Source organism: Platalea leucorodia (assembly GCF_965183815.1).
Source record: "Platalea leucorodia genome assembly, chromosome: 4".
In the NCBI taxonomy this organism is placed as follows: domain Eukaryota; kingdom Metazoa; phylum Chordata; class Aves; order Pelecaniformes; family Threskiornithidae; genus Platalea; species Platalea leucorodia.
In genome coordinates this window covers 5064529-5085313 of record NC_138826.1, presented here as the reverse complement: position 1 = coordinate 5085313, position 20785 = coordinate 5064529, and the positions used below count along the sequence as shown (strand labels likewise).

Here is a 20785-nt window from a genome sequence, read left to right as displayed (position 1 = left end):
GCCCCTATGACTACAGTCAGGTCATTGTCTCCTGAGTTTGCCACAAGTACCAAAGCTTCCATCAGTGCCTCTGAACCCCACCCTAAAGCAACTTCTGCTCCAAGCTCAGGGTCTCCACTGTTGTCTGGATTCAGTTTCCCTTTGTGTAGCTCTTCTCCACACCAGGATTTCATGTTTTTTTTCCTTTCCTCTTGCTTTTTTGACTGCTGGAGGAATCAGGGTAGAAAGTCATACTGAGAAGATCACCTTTCAGATGCAATGACATGACTAATTCAGAAAGCAGCATCTGCCACCTTCCTGGGTATGATGTTCCCAGGTGTTGACAGTCTGGAAACCCCAAAACACCACTCTTGGCTCAGATGAGGGCCACATACCTCAGCCTAAACTCTTTTGAAAACAGGAACATCTACTTTGGTACCTCAGGGAATACCAAGTTATTTTTAAAATCTAAGGACTTACATATGCAGAAGCAGAGCACACAAACATCAACTACACTGATTTTATCTGTTCAATCTGATGAGGGGAGAGAGAAAATGAGGTGGACTCCAGGGAAAGCAGTCCTACAGCCAAGGCTGTATCTAGAGATACCAAGTGAGATGGAGGCCATCACACTCCAACAGAAAAGCCACCTCCATGGCAGTCCTTTGTGTGGAAGGTGGAGATAGGGAAGGAGGTCACACCTTCCTGGGAATATTTCTCCACACTCCCCTGGCCCCTCCATGGGGCAGAGCTTGACCTTACAGGACATGTGTTCCAGGAGACATTAGCCCACCCCACAGTGAAGCTGGTCCAGTTGAAACCATCTTTGCTTCTATGAAGCAGAAATGTGCCTGTTTCTCTGCAAATCTGAGTAACAATCCAGGAGGAGCCTGGACCTGCTCTCCCATCATCAGCTCTGCTCCTACTGCAGACCCTCAGAAATCTGCCCACCAACTCTTTGTGGGGGAAGAGGGCAAAAGCAAGATTCAGTAATTTAAAAACCAAACCAAAAAAAGACCACCAGGAACATCAACTATAAATAGAGCATCAAGTCCTGCTGTAAGCTTGCAATATAACTGAGCTAAAAATAGCAATACAACAAGACAAAGCAGAGCAGCGCTGGTGTTGATATGAACAGCAATGTCAAGAGTATGAATACAGAAAAGAATAAGACTTTGCTACAATAATTATCTGCCTAACACAGAACAATGTGGAATAAATATAGAAACCTTATTGGCAAAAAGGCTCCTACTCCCACAGCAATGGTAAAAGAAATAAAGAAAAAAAACCAACAGAAAATTAAACTATAGAAGGAAAAAACCTCTTTTTCTTAGCTGTAGTGGTATTTTTCTGGTTTGTCTTTTATTATATGACACAGTTATTTTCTTAAGCAGGAGACCTGACCAGAACGGATCTCAAGCTGTGCATCTCCTGCATACTTGGTCAACAGGTCCAGGAGCGCAAGTGGGATTATTTGCTAACATAACGCGGTGAGACTCAACGAGAAATTAAAACAGACTGAATGAACACTGTAAAGATCAGGGGGAAAAAAAAAAATAAACCGTCACTTCCAATTCCTGTTTATGCCAGCTGACTGCTGTTTTCCTGGTATATAATTCTGACCCCATTCACACTGGCTTTATTACAGAGCAATCTGGGCAACTACACTCAGAAGCAGGTCACAAAGGAGTAAATACACACAAGTCAGTGCAAAGCAGTTTTTTCCCAGCGCCATATACTCATTCTGTAACACAGGCGGTAACCAGAAAGCTCACAAATGCTTTCAGTATTGGAAGCAGGCAGCACTATCAGACCGAAGCTGAGTTCCTGGGGTACACATGGCTGGATTGCCTCCTTAGACCCATGCAGCAAGGCAGCCGCCTTATTCGTGGCAAGTGCTCCTTCCTAAAAGCTTTTTAGCAAGCAGGCTTGACTTGGAGTCTTCCCAGCATCCATAAACATAGCACAACATGCGTGCTACCAAACGCTGCAGTCCTGGTCAACACCCTGGGTTTTGGTTATATTATAAATTCCTCTATAGAACAAAAAAGTATAGATATAAAATTTGCTTTAACTGCTCATTTAAAAATCATGTTGTTTTGGAATTTTACCAATTATTTGGTGATTGCCTATGTATTAGGAAATCTCAAAGACCATTGGTTATTCTTTAGTATGACATACTAATCTAATTCTTTTCCAATATTACACACAAGCAAATTTGGCAAGGTGAGTATAAAGGCAAATAATCTGAGGGAATCATGGTGCTTCCTTTCCCAGATGTAGACAACGACTATAGAAGTTTGCTACCTTTAAACTTGTATTTTATGCCATATAAAAACGCTTTGTCTTTTACTGTTCCTCCATTCAATTACTTGATGTCACACACCATTTCCATTCTTTCTTTTTTCCTCGAAAACCCAAAGTACAATACAGCATGAACTCCTTGGTCTGAAAACTCAGAATCTCGTGAAGAAAAGTAAGCATGTACTTACGACCAGAGAGAGTTTCTTCCTTGTGTGATGACTCCGGTGAATTTTGTTAGCCTTCGAGCATCTACTTCAATCCACTGATATGGGTCATTTCTTCCGGCACACCAAGCACCATCATAAAAATCATTTTCGTTAACACCTGCCTGAAAAGAAGGCAAAATTGTCTTCATAAATCAGAACCAAGAAACTGAAAGTCTTTCATGGGAAAAAGAAAACAAAACATGAAGTCATTATTCATTCCGCTTGCTCCTTTGGCTCTGTTTTAAGACCCCTGAGACTGTCAATCTCAACAGCTATATGGAACAACCTAAAAATTATCTTACTCGAAGCAGGGAGGAGAATGGTGCAAATTCCCTTCAAAAACTAAGAACCATTACATATAAACTTAAGTTAGAGTGAGAGAGCATAAACAGAGCTTCAGTTCAGTCCACCTGTAATACCATTTCCCACCAATTTTCAATCCCAGAATTATTGATTGTCATCACTAGGGATATTCAAGCCTTAAGCAAATTAAAACCAAAGGTCAAAAATTTAGGAATGCCCGGCTGTATTCTGACTTGTGTACCAATCTATATCCCAATTTATGTTGGCAAGAACACCACAAACAGTCTTCTCAACATTTTCAAAGAAATAGCTGCAAGGTATTTTGAGCAAGCTGTATTCTAAATACATCTGAAATAGCATTTAAAGAAGCATAGCATCTGAGGTCTTCAGATATTTATCTTATTACTAAAGCCCAGGAAATGTTTTGCACCAAGCTGGCTACTGCTGTAGAGAGCACAGAAGCTTTTCCATATGGTTCTCTGAGGCTATGTGTATTTTTATGATATTTCATCTGTTTTTAATGTGGATTTATCATTGCCATCCATGCAATTCAAAGAATGAATATCCTTAAATATTTCCCAAATATAAATGAAGAGTCTGGACAATGTTGTAAGTTTACATTAAAGACAGATCTTAAAGCTCTGATATACAGCTATTATCTGTTCGGTGGTATATTTTCAGTTGCTGTGTGTATATACAAAACATAAATAAAGGACCCAAGAATACAACTGTCAATTAAATTTCCTGAATTATCCCTCAGCTTCCCCCTGAGCAGTATTAGCAGATATTAGTCATAGCTGGGTTACAATGGCAGAGACTGACAGGTCTGTCTACCTCCATTTTTACAGACAGTTTCTACCAAAATAGGCATCAGGTGGGTCTAATTCGCAAAGAGAGGATGCAGTTGTTAACCCCTTTTCCCAATGCAAGGCTGGTGGCATTGAAGGAAGTGCTGCAAAGCGATTTAATTTATTCCTAAATTCAATTCCTAAAACTTCTTGTTTTCTCAGGTATTCAAATCTGAGACAGGGCAGCTGAAAAATTACTTGTTTTCCTGCATGTACCAAATTTACATTAAGCCACCTACTTCTATGTATTAACTCTGATATTTTAAAGTGAAGTTTGTATAAAAGTCAAGGTACAAGACACAGAGAAAAACTCTGTTAACAATGGAAGATAGATTGTTCGAACAGAACTGAACAACGGGAAAACATGAGAATATAAATATGACCACTGACCTGAATTATAACCTTTTTCAAGAAAAGGTTTCAATGCATTTTAAAATAAGATGGAATTTGAAGTAGCCTTAGGGTTTAAAATCAATGCTTGCCAGGAAGCGTTAAGATCTGCAGCGCACCTTGAACCAGCATCACGCTAATCCCCTTCACACTGATGAAATCCCACCAATTTCTGCAGACCAAGTACCCATATCTCTCATTGCTTCAGCTGGCATCCTTGGTCCTCAGTCAGACTAAGGATATTTCCCATTGGTGTGATGCTTATCAGGGTGTAAAGCTCCCCTCTACATTACAGTGAGGAGAGGGAAGCAGAAGAGAGAAAGAGAGCTTATTTGCAAAAACAAAAAAAACCAAAACCTAAATTACATACTCAAGTCTCCATGGTTTCAACTGGACTTAAATAAAGCTGAGCATGTGTTTAATTTGTATATCAAATATGGGGAGTCTAAAGGACATGCTTACAGTTACGCACAGCTCAAAATATTATGGACTTAAATAGAGAGAGCATAAAAGCAAAGAGAGCATAAAAGCAAAAAGAAAGTGCTGCTACTTCTCCTGCTCTCTTATTTCCTGACATCAGCTTCTCTGAATGTTTTTACTAGGTAAAAAGAAGCATGTGTCTGGGTATAACTATCACGGAGTACTGCTTGGAGAAAAGGGGCGGGGGGGAAGAGAAGTTTAATCGATAAGAAGTTCTTGTTAGAAATATTTCCAAAGGAAAAGAATTCCAACAAATTTGCATTGAAATATCTCTTTTCAAGCTTCAAGTCTGTATTTTTTCTTAATGTGTTTGAGGTTTTGAATTTGCCCTGTGGCCACTTCAAAATATTTTTTCCATTAAAAAAATCCTCACAAACTCAATCAAATATTTAGTAGTTAAAATTGCTATTAAATTTCTTTGCAAAAATTTTCATTCCTGAAAGATGAGAACAGTTATCATCAAATATTCAATCAAAGAATATAGATCAAGATACGTTTTCTCAGTAAGATGTTTACTTGAATTTAAAAATAGTATATTGAATTAATGGAGGTAATGGATTCAAGTTATGACATACATAACTTTAAGCTATACGTTTTAAGCACTTACTTACATTATCTTCATAAGTAGGAGAGTGAAGGAGCTAATGAATATTGGAAGTAAGGACTAGGTCTTAAGCAAAGCCTTTTTTCCTTCACTGAATTTTCAAGAATAACTCAAAGTCTAACCCAGCTTATATTTCACTTGCAGCCAAATGCAAAAACATTTCTCAATATGCAGTGTCTTATGAAAAAATACCTTTTTGATACAGGAAAAGGGACTTTTTCTCTGTCACTCCTGAATAAGTTATCTATAAATGTGAATGTTAAAAACTGTAATTCAAATAAAACAAATCAACTGTTTATTAGGTACCCAGAAGCTATGATGAAGGGAAATCAAAAGGTTACGATTCCTTTACAACTGATATGACTTCTGATTTTAATTCATGTTTCTCTTCCGAGTTAGACATGTGCAAGACAGAATAAACTTTTGCTCACATTATCACTGTTCCAAAAGCCTTATTTCTATAACGAGGAGAAAGATATTACTGCTTAATGTATTCAAATGAAGAAAGAAATTTCAGTCTTCTGTCACAAGTCAGCTGGAGCAGCAGTAAAAATATACCTAATATCAAACCATTTCTGCTTAAGTTTTTCTCCATTCCCAGCAGGGTGATCACAAACGTTATTTTACCATCGGAAGTTTAGGAGGGGAAAAAAAAAGAGCATTACTCATCACAGGTATTTATAGCAACCAGTGCCAGTAGAGAAGAATTAAAGCACACGGACTGAAAGTAGAACTTCAATAATTTTGTCTTTTGCTTGTGTTTTGGTAATGGAGCTTTTAAAAGGAACTAGTGAAACAAAGAACTGAAAAGACAAAAGACAGTACAACCTGATTATTTGCACACACATGATTGCATTACTTGGTTAATCTTCAGTGTTGTTTGGATTTCTCCAACCAGGAAAACGAGGAAGGGGAAGAAACATAATTTGGCTAATTATTTCAGGTTTTAGCCATTGCTAATTATTGTACAAGTGACTAATGACTTTTATCCCTGAAGGCAGAGCACCTCAATGAATATTATTTTATGCTATGATTTTCCCTGATGATGTTAAATTACTACTGGTTGTGCCACTATTGCAGTTGCAGGCTGGATCTCCAATATACAGGGCTCTAGTAGCACTGCTCCTGCCCTCAAGAGGTCCCAGCTTAACCACCACACGCGTACAGGACTGGGAGCAAAAATCAGGTCCCACACAGTGCAAGGTCCCAAGAGGAGCAGATCCTAGAAAGTCTTATCCAGTCCTGCTAAGCCTGTCCTTCTTCGGATAAAGCATATGCTGCCTGATTAATTTAACACGGTTCAAATAATCTAAACTGAAAAAAATAACCCTCAGAAGCCTTTGAAAAACTTCATTATTCTGTGAATTCCCTGTGAACTGGGGCAGCGCCAGTTACCTAGGGTGAGCCCTAAGCTTCTCAGTTGACTTGGCATCGGGTGATGAAGTTGAGCAGAGCATGGATTTTGTCTTATTTCAGGAAGGAACACGAGTCACTTGAATATCGTGATGGCACTGTGGCAATACCCAGACCATGCCACAGGGGCAGCAGCCCATAAAATTGCTCATCACCCTACATATAACATAGTGTTCTGGTGAAACTTCAGCAGCACGTCGGCCTCTCTGACTTGGGCCAAGTGTTTTTCTTCAGGTGCAGTACTAAACAGTATGAAAACACAGCTGCTTCAATCCCAGTGCCTTTTGCCTTTCCCCAGCATGCCACAACCCACCCTTCTGAGCAGCAAACAGAAATCACCAGGGACATTACCCATCTGACATGTCAGTCCCCCATAGTGCCTATTCTTGATTATAAGCATATGTCTTTTAAATACCACTAAATTCAGAAGTCTTAATGCAAAGTAAAATTAAGCACTGAGACCCAACTGACAGGGAAGAGATGTGCAAATTCTAAGTGGCTTTTAAAAATCTTAAAGTGCTATTAATTTTAAACTAACCCCAAGGGAAGAGGTATCCAAAGAAAAATAAATGCAAGCCCATGTTTTTAACACTGCCAGTCATAGTGGTAAGTCTAAGTGGTCAAGGGGTTTAGGTAATTACTGTATCTATAGCATACAGATAAGTTTTCAGTAAAGGTAAAAGCCTTTGATTCAAGGATTACTAGAAATCTTTATTAGAGGTAAAGATGTAGCAGAGAAAAAGGGCTACATTTAAACAAAAGTAAGCCAGAGAAGTCACATTGCTGTAAGACAGGTGTTGTTGGGTTGTTTGTAAATGAGCCTCCCATGGTCCTGGGATCAGGTAAGTCCCTATACCAGAAAAGAGTTAAAACAGCTTTTGGGTAATAAGGAGAATCAATCCACATTGAATTCATACAACTCAAGAAAATGACAACACGAAAGTCTGTATCAAGCAGAAGCATGACATCATGAAGCCTTCATTCACAGCAAAAAAAAGACACCATCTTTTGAACAAAGAAGAATAAAACCCCAATGTTATATATTTTATATATAAAACCATATATTTTTATATATGAAACCAAATACTATATAAACAAAACTGTAATAAAATAACTAAACTTTCTTATAGAACCTATCGCAATATCACCTGCATACCATTTTTGTGTTCATGAGGGTTTTTTTTTTTATTTTCCTAGCAGAGAATATGAAGTAAAGAAGCAAACCACCTCACTCAGATCTCAAAAGGAATTAACTATGAAGGCTGCAGGTGATACCTCGCATTGCCCCCAACCCACTCTACCTGCACACTGGCTTGGAAAAGAAGAGCCTGTTCCCACCGCGGTGCTGCCCACGGGCTCCTGCCACTCACCTCCAGCAGGCTCTGCTGCTCGTGTGGCTGCAGAGCAAAGTGATTTACTGAGCTTTTGGACCAAAATTAATTCATTTAAACAAACAATAAAAAAAAACAGAGAGGGGAGCAGGTTTTTCCCCTGTAGAGAAGCTCACAGAGCTGTTTGTGCAGAGGCACTAGAAGAGGCTGAAGCAAAGGGGGAGCAACCTCACCATGGGATTTATAAAGCCAAGGGTGGTCCCTCCTTCCAGCAGCTGCCCACCATTACGCTGCAGTGGGTACCATGGGAAATTGCACTGATGATGAGAGCTCATCCTTCCTAGTCCCAGTCTAAATTCATTAACTAGCAAACCCCTTCAGCTGGAGAAAAAAAAAAATATCTAATGGAGGGTTTAATAATGAAAGGTAACTAATAAATGAAATAAACTTTAGAGATTTTTCACTGTCGGCTTATTGCTAGTATCCTATTTATGACTTTGAGTTTTAAATGTTGCACTTTGTTATGCAAAAGTAACATTTTTACACTGGAAAAGACTGTAATTCAGAAAACAGCACTAATAAAGTGGAAAACAGAAACACAAGAAGTGGGAAAATAGAATTTGGTCCTGCAAAGCACCTAAGCACATCTGTAATATTAAATAAAAGAAGCCAAACCAGATTGTATGTTGCTGACTTCTGAATTGAAGCATTTTTTGGCAGCATAATCATTGCCTCTGAAAAGCTGCCTTAGGGCAACTGCTTCACTTAAAACACACTTTCAATTAACCATTGTCATTAACTACAGGCAAACGACAAAAAAGCAACTTGCTGTGTGAGCTCCCTTCCAGGCTGATTGTTAAGAGAGCTGGGAAGATTCCCCACAGCTGGGAAGGGAGCATTTCTGGGCTGCCTCCACCTTTGCTTGCTCATAGAGGTCTGTTTGGTTTTACACCCTCAGCACACTAAGTTTGGAGTTTTTTCTACCTAAGCCCCATGAATCTAAAGGTTATCCATCAACCTTACTCACTTTTATAATTCCAGTGTTTCTCCTTCATTTGAATTACATGAGCTGACAAAGTAGTCAGAACCAATAACCATCCATTGGTTCTCTTTATACAACAGTACAACCTTAAGCCATTCTCCCACTTAGGAGAAAAATTGATGTTACCTGAATATTAAGCCTTCCTCTGTGGGCCCCAAGGCCATACCGCTTTGCTGTAGAGGCATGGAGCTGGAAGTCAGTAATTTTTAATGTCTCTAGACCAAGTGGAGGGCAATCTACAAAACAAAAGATTGATTAAAATTTAATTAAAAAGAAAAAAAGAAAAAACAACACAAAACAAACAAGTATTCAAAGGTTCTGGATTTCGCTTGTGCCAAACTGGCTGGCGTCCTCAGATGGTATAAATGAGCACAGCACCGCTGAAGTCAATGAGAAATGGCAGCTCTCATAAAATCAATGAAGCAAAGCTGATTTACACCAGCTGAGGATCTGGCTCTTTGAGGGTCTCGGATAGTTATCACTGCTTGCTATATGCTCCTGTTTTTCACAGATATGCACAGTATTTCCTGTCAAGTGCTTTTCAGTACTAAATGCCAGTAAAACGACCTTTTTCTCTGTTTTTGGCATTTTATTTTTCATCTCTTGTGTTGATTCCCCCCCGGCCCCGTACTCATTCCAAGCTACTGTATGAAGTTATGTTTCTAATTAAAATCTGTTCTGGAAACTTCAATCACAGTCCCTCACATTGCACAATAGCATCTGTTACAGAGGTCTGGGAGGCCGGACAGCAGAGCGCTGCAGACGTAATGACTAAGCACAAAGAGGGCAATTTTGAAACAAGGGGCCATCCCTCTAAGCTCCAAATTGTGCAAAGCCTTGAAGAAAGAAAAGCAGATGCCGTTACTTTAGCAGCTAGCCAGCAATGCAGCAAACTAGAGCCCGGAGCTCTGGCTTTGGCAGATAAGAATTTGGAAAGAGTCTACTTCATGATTATCAGAAAAATATTCTGCTCTAAAATGACCCCAGCCACCACAGTATTTAAGTCCCTCACAACGCTTAGCGTATTTATCCTCAAAATACCATGGTGAGGTGCGGAAGACCCGCTCTCGGTGTTTCACAGAAGGTGAACAAAAGCACAGAGAGACACTTTGGGAGCACCTAAATTGTACAACAGAACACAATTTAGAGACCCTGAAGTCAGCTCCAGCTGGAATTAGAAAGTCTGCATGGGGCAGAGGTGGAAAGCAGTGTCATACTTATTGTTTAGATCAGGTACTTTTAGGTTAGACTAGGTTTTGCACTGCCATGGCCATATCACTTCTGGGTTTGGATAGAGGACAGATTTTTTCTGCAGTTGAGTGTGGGAGGTTTGCTATAACTTGCACAACGGGCTGGGACAGCGACAGGAGCCGAGCACCAGTCGTGGAGCCCAGGCCACATTTCCAATCCCCAGACCACCCCTCCAGTCCCCAAACCATCCCTCCTCACCGCCTGCCTGACGGCTGGGATTGCCATCTTGCTTGTGCAAGGTTGCTGGAAACTGTCCAAGAGCTCACTCCCATGCTCTATACCTCTATCCAACTTACTTATATATATATATTTAATCACTCACCAAAAAGTCATGAAGGTATGTACCTGAGAATCTCATCCTGACCATGTCTAACTTTCAGGTGTCATTTTGCACTACTGTGCACAAACTGGCAAAATGTATGAGATTTTCCCATGCTCCTCCTGAGCTCACAACAACCTAAAATCCATCAGGAAGAATGTCACGTGCTGTCAATTCACGCTAGCATTTCTTGTTCATCCTTAGGAAAGTTCTCACACAAATCCAGGGCCAAATGTCTCCATCAGAGACAGTAAAGACAAATGCTAAATATTAGCGTATTTTCTAAAGTACCAACAGTGATCTTAGTCTTACACAAGAGACAAAATGTAGACAGTTCCTCATTTCAAAGAGCTTTCAATCTAATTATCCAAAGCAGAGGAGAGACAGGATGTGTAAGGAAAGCCAGAGGAAGGAGTAGCTCAGAGGATTTTTGTTTCATTGGCTGATTGTTTTAGTTGCATTTCCTTACAGAGTGTTTCATCTTTCATCGTACCCCGACTGGAAGAAGTCTCAGGCTCTGACAGATCTCTACTGGGAGTAAATTATATAGCTGGGAACTGCCTGCCTTTCTTTAACAAGTTCAGTCCTCAAGACAGGTTTAGAAATCAATCTCATGGTGTAATCCTGCAAATGCTTTTGCACTTCGGTAGATTTTGCTCTGTGAATAGTCTCACCGTTCCCAGGCACTCAAAACCTATCCAGAAGTACCCATGCCAGTTCTGAGCTGAAAATAAAAGCAAGCTGCTTTTACACACTCAGTTTATAAAATATAATTTAATTTGATGTTTTTACTGCACCTAACAAGGCTAAGGGGCAATCTACAGGTACTGCTCCGCCAGGAGTTAATAAAAAAGTAGAAAATTTCTCACAAAGTGAACAGCCAGCTCCATCAGCAATGGATCCACTGAAGCTCGGTCTCTTCCAGACTGCGTTTCACAGCCCGTTCTCTGCTACCAAACAGGAGCAAAGGCTTATGGAGCTGCCCCGGGGACAGCCAGCACATTGCTGCTCCGTGGGACACACGGCCACGCGATCTGCGGTCCCCTTCCTTGCCATTGCTCTCTTCTGTACAGAGCCCTGTTTTCATGAAACTTGCGGGAAAGGCACTATTTTTGAGCCTGTCAGACCTGGCTGAAGTTACCTGGAGTGACATACACCTGCCAGTGTATGTACAAGAAGTGGGTTTAGTTTTATTCAGACTGAAATGTTACCAATTTACTATAAAACTGCAATATTCTTGGGTTGCCTGTGGATTTCATGGAGGGTTTCTTAGACTGCAAGGTGGATATTTACAGGCTGAAAGAATTGCCTGCATGTATTTATGTGTATTACCTCTGTTTCTAGAGAAACTGAAGCCTAACAGTAGACTCAAAAATGTTCATATAGATCTCAGTTAAACATGCCTGACTGCTCTTTATTTTTCAAGGATGAATTATTTGTATTGTCTGTGAACGCATCAGATTAACAGGCCAATATTATGAAACACTCAATTTAACAGGAGTTTTCAATGAAAGCAAGATTAGGCTCTAAGAGTAGGCAGGAGCTATCTACGATATGCAGTACAGGTACCTTTGATGAAAACTGCAATAGGTTGTTAACAATACGCTCTCCTTTCTCAGTGTGCTCAAGCCTTACGCTATTTCACGTGAAATCATTAGGATCTTTACCATCAGTTCAATAGTACCCAGGAATTTATTTTTTACTGTTATTTATATAAATTAGTAGGAGAACACCTAACTTGCTTTCTCTGGAAGTGAAGTAGACTTTAAGCTGTGGCTTCACTAACTTACCAAATCACGTAAAGATTTTTTTCTTTTATCTTGGTGAGAAAAATCAAGTATTTTGCTCCAATACTTGACTGAAAATTAATGAAAAGCATTCATTTCACAGTTGGCCCCTCTTTCTCCAACGAGCATCCCAAACTGGGAACAGAGCAGCAGGATTCTCCATAAAAGACCATTGACCTTTAGATGTTTCCGTCTGTGCAGCTCTGCACGGGGATGATATTCTTGGAGTCATCAAGCCTATTGTTTGCAGTAGCTTTGATGTATGGAATTTGAGCTGTTTTCCACAAGAGAAGACCGTTGATTTTGCTTTTAAATGAAATTATGTCTTCTATTTATAGCCATAATATTTGACTATTAACACTTTAGGAATATTAATTTTTTCCACATGCATATGAGTTCCAGAGTTAATAAAGGGATGAAGAGAGGAGCACATTAGACCAAAATATCAATCTGTAATGTACAGAGATGGTGGGGGCAAATTTTTCACTATGGCTTCATCTGATTAACTCCAAGTTACTCATTATAATACAATACCATCCACCTAAAGCTGCCATTTCACTGCTAAAAAAAAATAAATCCTGAATCATACTATGAATTTAATCTTAGATAAATTATTTTGTTGGTACCTGTGTCCTCTGATCCTTAAAGCTACTAGAGATAACCAGGACAACCTATTTTTGAAAAATGTACAGGAAAAGAAACTAATTTATGGCATTCATAAATACCGTATTTCTTAAAGTATTGCTTTAATATGTTTTATTTAAGAAATCTTCCATATAACAATGAAAATTGACACACAATCAATAAGACTGTCTTAATGATTTTGTATTCTCCATGATAGTTTGAAAAACACTTGCAGAAGCTACAGAAATTGAGTAGCATGAATAACCAGAGCAGTTCATACCATATAGATTCAACTGGAAATGACCTAGTTATTTGGTCATTTCTCTAACTGGTTGAAAAAGTAATCATAAAATACAGGAAATTCAGCTATGGCTTTGAAAGACATTTAAATCCACATACTATGTACATAACCACTTACTAACAAAATGCAGCTAGAGTATTTATGTTTAAGAGCGACCGAAAAGCAAGCATTAAGCTTGCAGGTGCAAGGAAGAGGCTGAGTTATGGGCATTTCTCTCTTCCTGGCCCATACCCAACCATGATTTTGTGCATTATTTGCAACCATGAATAGGCATTCACTTTAGAAGCAAGCCATTAATAAGATGTCTGGATCAAATTAATTAATTCCAAGACGTAAAAAGAGATGGGGCTTGGATTCAGACTTAATAACCTTTGTATCTTGAAGAGTGTTCTTGTGAGGTTTCCATTTCGAAATAGCTTTCCTATTAGCTATGTTAAATGGCTATATCTCAGTGTCCATTATTTTCAGTTATGCTTCTGCTAGTCAGGCAGCTGATTGTATCCCACCTAAGGGCAGCAAGGCATTTCTGATACTTCGACACTGTCAGCAATCGCCTGTCCCTTGAACTCAGGAGGGGGAAACACTTGAGAATTACTTCATTCACAACCTCACCTCTTGAAATCTGAACTTACCAGTTACAATTTAGGGCTTGCCTAGACTGAAAGCACGACCTGAAGAAGCTACTAAGCTCCCTTCTCAAGCCAACACCAATTCATCTCGCAATCTCAGCACGGCTCTGTGCAAGGATATTAGCCCAGGTTTGAAAGTAGTTTCAGCCTCCTGATGGCTGGGCCCTACTGATGCAGCATCTTCCACTGAAATGCTGGTCAAAAAAAACACCTTCTGCAGAGCCCGCTTGGTTGTCTTTACACCTGCAATATAATTATAGCTGCTCTGCTGCAACATTAGCTGTTCTTTATGATAAAACTGTATTAGCAGGCATTCTTAGAAACATATTAATTCCGCAAGTAGAAGATATATGTATGAGCAGGGCAAGGAAAACACTTCTGTTCATCTTATTGCCTAAATTATTCATTTATTTTATTTTCTTTTGGTCTAAATAAAGATTGTCAGACAAGCACATATTGTCTTTATAGCTTTTGTATCTAATAAAGATGCATTTAGGAAATCATTCTGTACTGTTCTTTCAGAGGCATAACAGACAAATTATTGTTTTATTTAAAGAATATTTTCCATCAATTTAGGAATATGTTCAGTTTTTCAAATGGAAAGAAAAAAGAAGCATCAAGTTTCCTTTTCACTTATATTTTTAAAAGCCATACCTATAATCCTTTTCAATTCCCGCAAGTCTGTTCTTGTCTAGCTCCTCATGCACAGTGATACTCAGATCTAGAAATGGAGGAATATCAGCCTTGTGCATCCTGACAGTCTCCTTGACATTTGGAGGCAGAATGTACTCTATTTATTTGTTATGATTTTAAATGTGTTTTAGCTCCAGGAGCTTTGTCATTTTTAAATACGAAGGAATCTCCTTGCACTTCAAAACATTTGTTTGGGGAGAAAGGATGTTATGCTACAGAGATACAGCAGTTCACAGCAGACAAGAGGAGGTCAAGGCAGCGCTGACGGTGGGTTAACACAGAATTTTATCTATGCGAAGAATGATGTTAGTGCCAGAATTTTTTGTTGTTGCTGTCAGTATCTGTAACTTTGTCTTTGGGGCTTGAGCTTGCAGCACCAAAGTCAACAGAAGAACATCACTACGATAAGTATGAAGACCTCATCACCCTTCCAGTATAACTGATTTCTTTAAGCCATGCATTTTCCATCAAAACATATACTGCCAGTATGATTTTCAGTAACGCAGCACATCCTAAGTTATAGCTGCATTCAGCAGCAACACGGACACTGAAGTACCTTTAAAAATTATGCTGGTCAGTTTAGAGGGTCAAAACCACATTGCACATCTTGGCCCTAGTGTGGCCAGAGTTTGCCCAAGTCGGGGCATGACAGTGGCCAGCAGGTACCTACAGCAACTGAGATGATCTGTCACTGTTGGAAAGGAAGCAGGTATGGTGTCAGCATCATGTGTTCTAGGATGCTATTTCTATTTCTAGCAGCAGCCTATCACTGTAATTAATACTAGTTTCTTCTTTCTGTAAACCCATTTGCCTATCAGACTTGGCTGTAGACTCGTCCCTTCTCTAGAGACCTTGTTCTCTGGGGACTCACATCTAGCCAACACAATATGGTCAGGTATCTCATGGCAAAATCCTGTATCGTTAAGACAGATTTAGTTTTAGGTCTGGATTCCCTGTTTCTTTTTCTGGGCCATCCCAGTGCAGGTGCAGAATTTAGGCCTTGTTTAAGCAAAACACTTAAACATATAGTTAACAAAGATGCAAATCTATGAAGCTATGATATAGGTAAGTCAAGCACACAATCAAACATATATCTTGAGGGATGAAGACTTTAACACTTATTATACTACTAATACTATTCTTAGATCTTTATGGTCTTGGACAAAAATTCTTAATGAGGTCAATATAATACATTTTACCCTAACAGCTAACTTTAGAGCTTTCCCTATGAAAAGTATGGTTGATAATTCATCTTCCAACAGCAGAAACTTTTAACGGAAACTCTGGCTGTCTAAGCCCCGTGTCCCAAGTAATACTTAGGTCACAGGTATGCAAAGTATTTTAATACTGTAACGCACCTGAAAGGTGAAATAACAGTAAAAGCGCGTTTCTGCTGACCTGCTATTTACTGAAAATAGCTTTTGATTGCTTTGCTGTGATGGACAGCCTTTGTGGGGGCTGAATTAAACAGAACAAGGTTCTTCGTTTTCTAAATAATTTGTTATATTTACAGTCTTAGGACATTTGTGGGGGGAAAGTGGTCTAGCTAAATTTTGCTGTTTTGACGATGTGATCGTGGAAGTGTGAAATTTCCACAGATGTTCATGAGTCAGACTCTATACTTGGTATGGCCCAGCTTCTCCCTGGAAACAGGTCCATGCATTTCAGTCTGAGCGGTTTTCTGACTTTGTTCACATCCAAAGTGTTGCTAGCAATACACACTAGTTTCTTCTCTGGCCTGAATTCAGCCCACCAGCCCCCATGCACCCCAGATTAATTGAAACAGTACAGGCAGATGAAGTTTCTTCAAGCACACACAGTTTGCTTTTATTTGCTTTTTCTTATAAACCCATTCCCAGGGCACTAAAAGAACAAAGCAAGCAATGTGCACTTACAACAAATCCCCTATATAGAAGTTAAAATACTGAATTATGGTCCCAGATCATAGATCAAATACATTATTAAATAGATGCCAAAATTTTCTATCCTAAGACAACATTAATTGTTCTCTAATGTTGCATCAAAGCTGTATATTTTTCTAGGACAAGCAACAAATATTGCACAGGGATTTAAGACATCGGGGACTTGTCTCAGAAGGAAAGGGCAATATTTATCACAGCACTGCAACATACACTTATCCTTATGGTTGCTGTTGAAGATTAACCCAAAAAAAAGCCAAAAACGCTTTTGGTTAGAAGCCACAAAACCCAACTCTGTTAGAGGTCTGACCCCAAGCCTCCTTAAATCAGAAGGAACATTCTCATGGGCTCTAGGTGAGGGCAAAGCCTGAGTGAGGCTCCCACAAATGTTACCCATCTGATGTCTCAGAGCTGCTTTTGATGATCAAATATGCCTCTTCTTTGCAACCATCTTCTCCAGGGGCTGCCTCTGGGCCAAGGAGCTGTGTTTTGACAGCCTCTTAGCCTGTGGGGGAGGGAAGTGCTTTTTAATACTAGCTTGCTAGCTAGGCACTGCTTTGTCTTCCAGGTAAACACACTCTTTTCCCTGATAGGAGTCTCACCAGAAGATTTGCTGCAATGGTCTTTCATGTGTCCTGCACTACCCATGCTTCAAAAACTGAACCAGCTCTTTAGGAAAGGAGGTAGTTACAGAGAGGTTGCAAGTAACTCCTGCCTGATGGCACAAGGCCAGTCCTGGACAGGCAAGGTGTCCACTGGAGTCAGAGGCAGCAGGCGAGAGTGAAAGCCCTCAGATGGTTTCAAGGTCACCAAAGTTGTGTCCTCACCATATCTGATACCAGTGACACCCAGAGCCTTCCCATGGTGCAAAGACACCAAACGCTTCCATGCTTTCTTTACACCACCTGGACACTGTGCACCAGCTGGCAGGATTGGCACAACAGTCACTTGAAAAGTTGCAGGTTACAGGCTCTATGCAATGGTAAAAGTGTTTCTTCTCCTGCTTCCAAGGTTGAGGGAAAATTCAGCAAATGAAGAATAAATTAAGAATTATCTTGATCCTTTAGGTCAGGTCTGACATGAAGCCAAACATTTCTGAGATTCAGAAAGTACACTTTTTTTTTTTCTTTCATTACTTTTCACATTTTTGCTCCCTCACAAACCCAGGTTGTGGCTGGTTCTAGATGCAACAAAACAGCACATTTAGCAGGAAGAGCTTCTATTATTCCTGGCACAGCTGGACGCAGGAATTTCCAGAAAGCCTGTTCTCTGGGAGTTTTCTGGCCAAGCTTTCAGACTCAAGTGGCTCATCTAAACTCCAGATGCCATATACATTCCTTGAGCTGCCTACTGTTGCCACCGTACAGCCTCCTTAGGAGATGACGTGATTTATGACATGGGCAATACAGGTGCGCGATCCCACATGCACAAAGTCAGCATGCTTGGGCACAAGAAGCATTTTCCATTTTTCCTCCTGGCTCTGGTTCTTGCTGCCTGTGGCCCTTGCGCTCAGGGGGAAGAAGCAACCATACCCATACATGCCTGCAGGCAGCAGCCTCCTCCAGGTGGAGAGGTGAGTAGGTATGGAAACACTTGTCCATAGCTCTTGCATGTCTTAAACTGGCTTTATCTCTCTTTCCCCACGTCTCTTTAGGAGACAAGAAAGGCAGAGGAAAGGGAGGAGCGGGCAGGCACCCCAGAGTTTCTGCCTTGCTGCCCATGGGACCACCACCTTGCTGACCTGACATAGGAAAGGATGAGGGTGGGAGTCATCTTGCAAACCTGGTCATGGCATCCAGGCCATTACCAAAGGAATGATATGAGTACAAGCTGTATTCAATGCAGACCGTCAGCATACGGAGGCATTAAGTATCACTGTACGCATAGCCCCAGGAAAGGTTTCCAGAAGCCAGTAATACAAGGTACCCTCTCATTTGTACCCAACCCTGACAAGTCTTCCACTTTCTCTACAAAGGACTATGTGTGTTTAGTTGCTCTGAAAAAGACATATTATTCCCTTTAATGGCCTACAAAAATACAGCCTGAAAAATATAATCTCAATTTTTAACTTTTTATTATGAGCTTTGACTAAGGCTGACTTCTGTGCTATTAATTTTAAAACATCTCCTCTGATGTTTTTCTGAAGCACAGGATGAAGACTTTCTGTAATTCCAGCTAAAGCCACAAAACTGAGTACAGCCATCAAAAATGAGAACCATCCTTTTTTCTCCAGAGCCAAACAAATAGACTTAGCCAAACGATGGAGAAAAAAACTGAGACAGAACGCTTGCACAATGGCTGGGTATAGGACTAAAATTACCATTAAAAACACATATCTGTCCAATGTGTTCATGCCAGAAATAGCTTAAAATATCAAATCAATGAGGTATACTGCAATACCAAAGGTTCTACAATAAGAACATTAATTGTAGCCATTAAAAATAAACATTGAAACTTGCAATACCATTAACAAATACAAAATCAAGACAGAAAATAGCTACTATCTTAAGATACTACCCTGGCCCAATAAATGAGACACCTTTAAAGTGCTGAAGTTTAACCACTTTAACAATTCCATTTGAGTGTATTTTACCAAAAGTAGTACAACTGCATAAAAAAAGTCATATGAATATAAAACTGGCTTATGGTGCAATTATTTTCCTCCCCTTCTATGAAAGCTGTAGTAGCAACTTTATACAGAAGCAAGTATATCCATAGTTAGGTATAGCACATTTGCTATGCAGTTGAACAGAGTGACAGCATAGTCAGGAAATTCCTTAAACATACATAACCTAGAAATTTTCCATAACTTTGGGCCCTGGAAATATACATCTACCAAGAATTCTGCCAGCTTTAAGGATTTTGCAGCAGAGCCACACTTTTGGAGCAAAACAGGCGTCCCAGACAGCACAAGGGGAGGATCCAAGTGAGAGGACATAGGAAAGGGGCTGTATATAGAATCATAGAATCATAGAATCGTTAAGGTTGGAAAAGACCCTTAAGATCATCAAGTCCAACCGTTAACCTAACACTGCCAAGTCCACCACTAAACCATGTCCCTAAGCACCACGTTTACCCTTCTTTTAAATACCTCCAGGGATGGGGACTCAACCCCTTCCCTGGGCAGCCTGTGCCAGGGCCTGACAGCCCTTTCGGTGAAGAAGTTTTTCCTAATATCCAACCTAAACCTCCCCTGGCGCAGCTTGAGGCCATTTCCTCTTGTCCTATCCCTTGTTATTTGGGAGAAGAGACTGAGCCCCACCTCACTACAATCTCCTTGCAGGTAGTTGTAGAGAGCAATAAGATCTCCCCTCAGCATCCTCTTCTCCAAACTAAACCACCCCAGCTCCCTCAGCTGCTCCTATGCTCCATCACAAGGATCAGAATTACACTCCTGGGGCTATAGTAGACCTTCAGCTTCAGCAGTTCTCTAAAAACACTTAATTTCACTGAAATAGGTGGCACCACTCTGCTATCACCCAGTTTTCACCTTTTTACTCTCCCTTGCACACACAGGAAGCCCACACACATAGAGCGGGAAAGACTTGAGAGATTGTAAAGCAGGTCTCATTAGTACTGATGAGCCATTAAGTTTTATCGCCACGGCTATAGTTATCCCCATTCCCAAGTACTAAATTTACACTTGAGAAAGACTGAAATCAGCCACTTCCCAGTCAGCACTACTAAATGTTATTCAAGTTTTAACCAAGTTAAGCTCTAGCATAGACCAAACTGAATTCCTTTTACTTTTTTATAAGGTGGAAAACCTGGTGTATACGATATTTAAACAGATGCATTAGCTTCCTTTGATGAAGCAGTCCAAAGCCTAAGACAAGTAAATCAGGGATGAAGAGAGAAGCACTTTGCTATTCAGTTTTGGGTTTCATAGTAGCCTGTTTAGTTTATGACTTAGCTCTTGGTGGGAGCCAGCAAACTTCAGAGCCAGCATGATGAAGTAGTATGAGCTATGCCTTTAGGCAGCAAACAGTCATTAGTCATCTTAGCTGTGAGTTGAAATGTCATCTTCCATTTTTTCATGATTAAAACTAAAAATATGCATTTACCAACAGAATGTAGAATAGAAGTAGCCTGTATCCGCAGTGAGACCTAGGTGAATAGTACAGGATCATCTTTCCGAGAGTCATTCCTCCCCTGCTGGTATGTGAAAAACTAATCTTTGCCAATTTTAAATCTTTCCAAAGAATATGCCGCTAATCAGAAGCGACATTAAAATTTGCCTCCTCTGCATGGAGACAAACACATAGTTGTAAACACACCTCCACGCACAAGCAAGAAGACCCTCAAAGGCATGCTGACCACTTCAGCAGAGGTTGCCAAGCCAACCATCACACCCCAGCGCCC

General features: G+C 40.1%; 1 protein-coding gene across 2 annotated transcripts in view; it reads right to left on the bottom strand.

Annotated features, from left to right (window-relative positions):
* The window catches only part of CPXM2 (carboxypeptidase X, M14 family member 2), a 77681-nt gene that overhangs the window by 41756 nt on the left and 15140 nt on the right, over nt 1-20785 (bottom strand). For both annotated transcript variants that reach the window (XM_082309184.1, XM_082309185.1), the window contains 2 exons: nt 9027-9136; nt 2472-2611 (listed from right to left, as the gene is read on the bottom strand). In XM_082309184.1, the coding sequence (XP_082165310.1) occupies nt 2472-2611; nt 9027-9136 (250 nt within the window). The remainder of the gene's footprint in view (nt 1-2471; nt 2612-9026; nt 9137-20785) is intronic.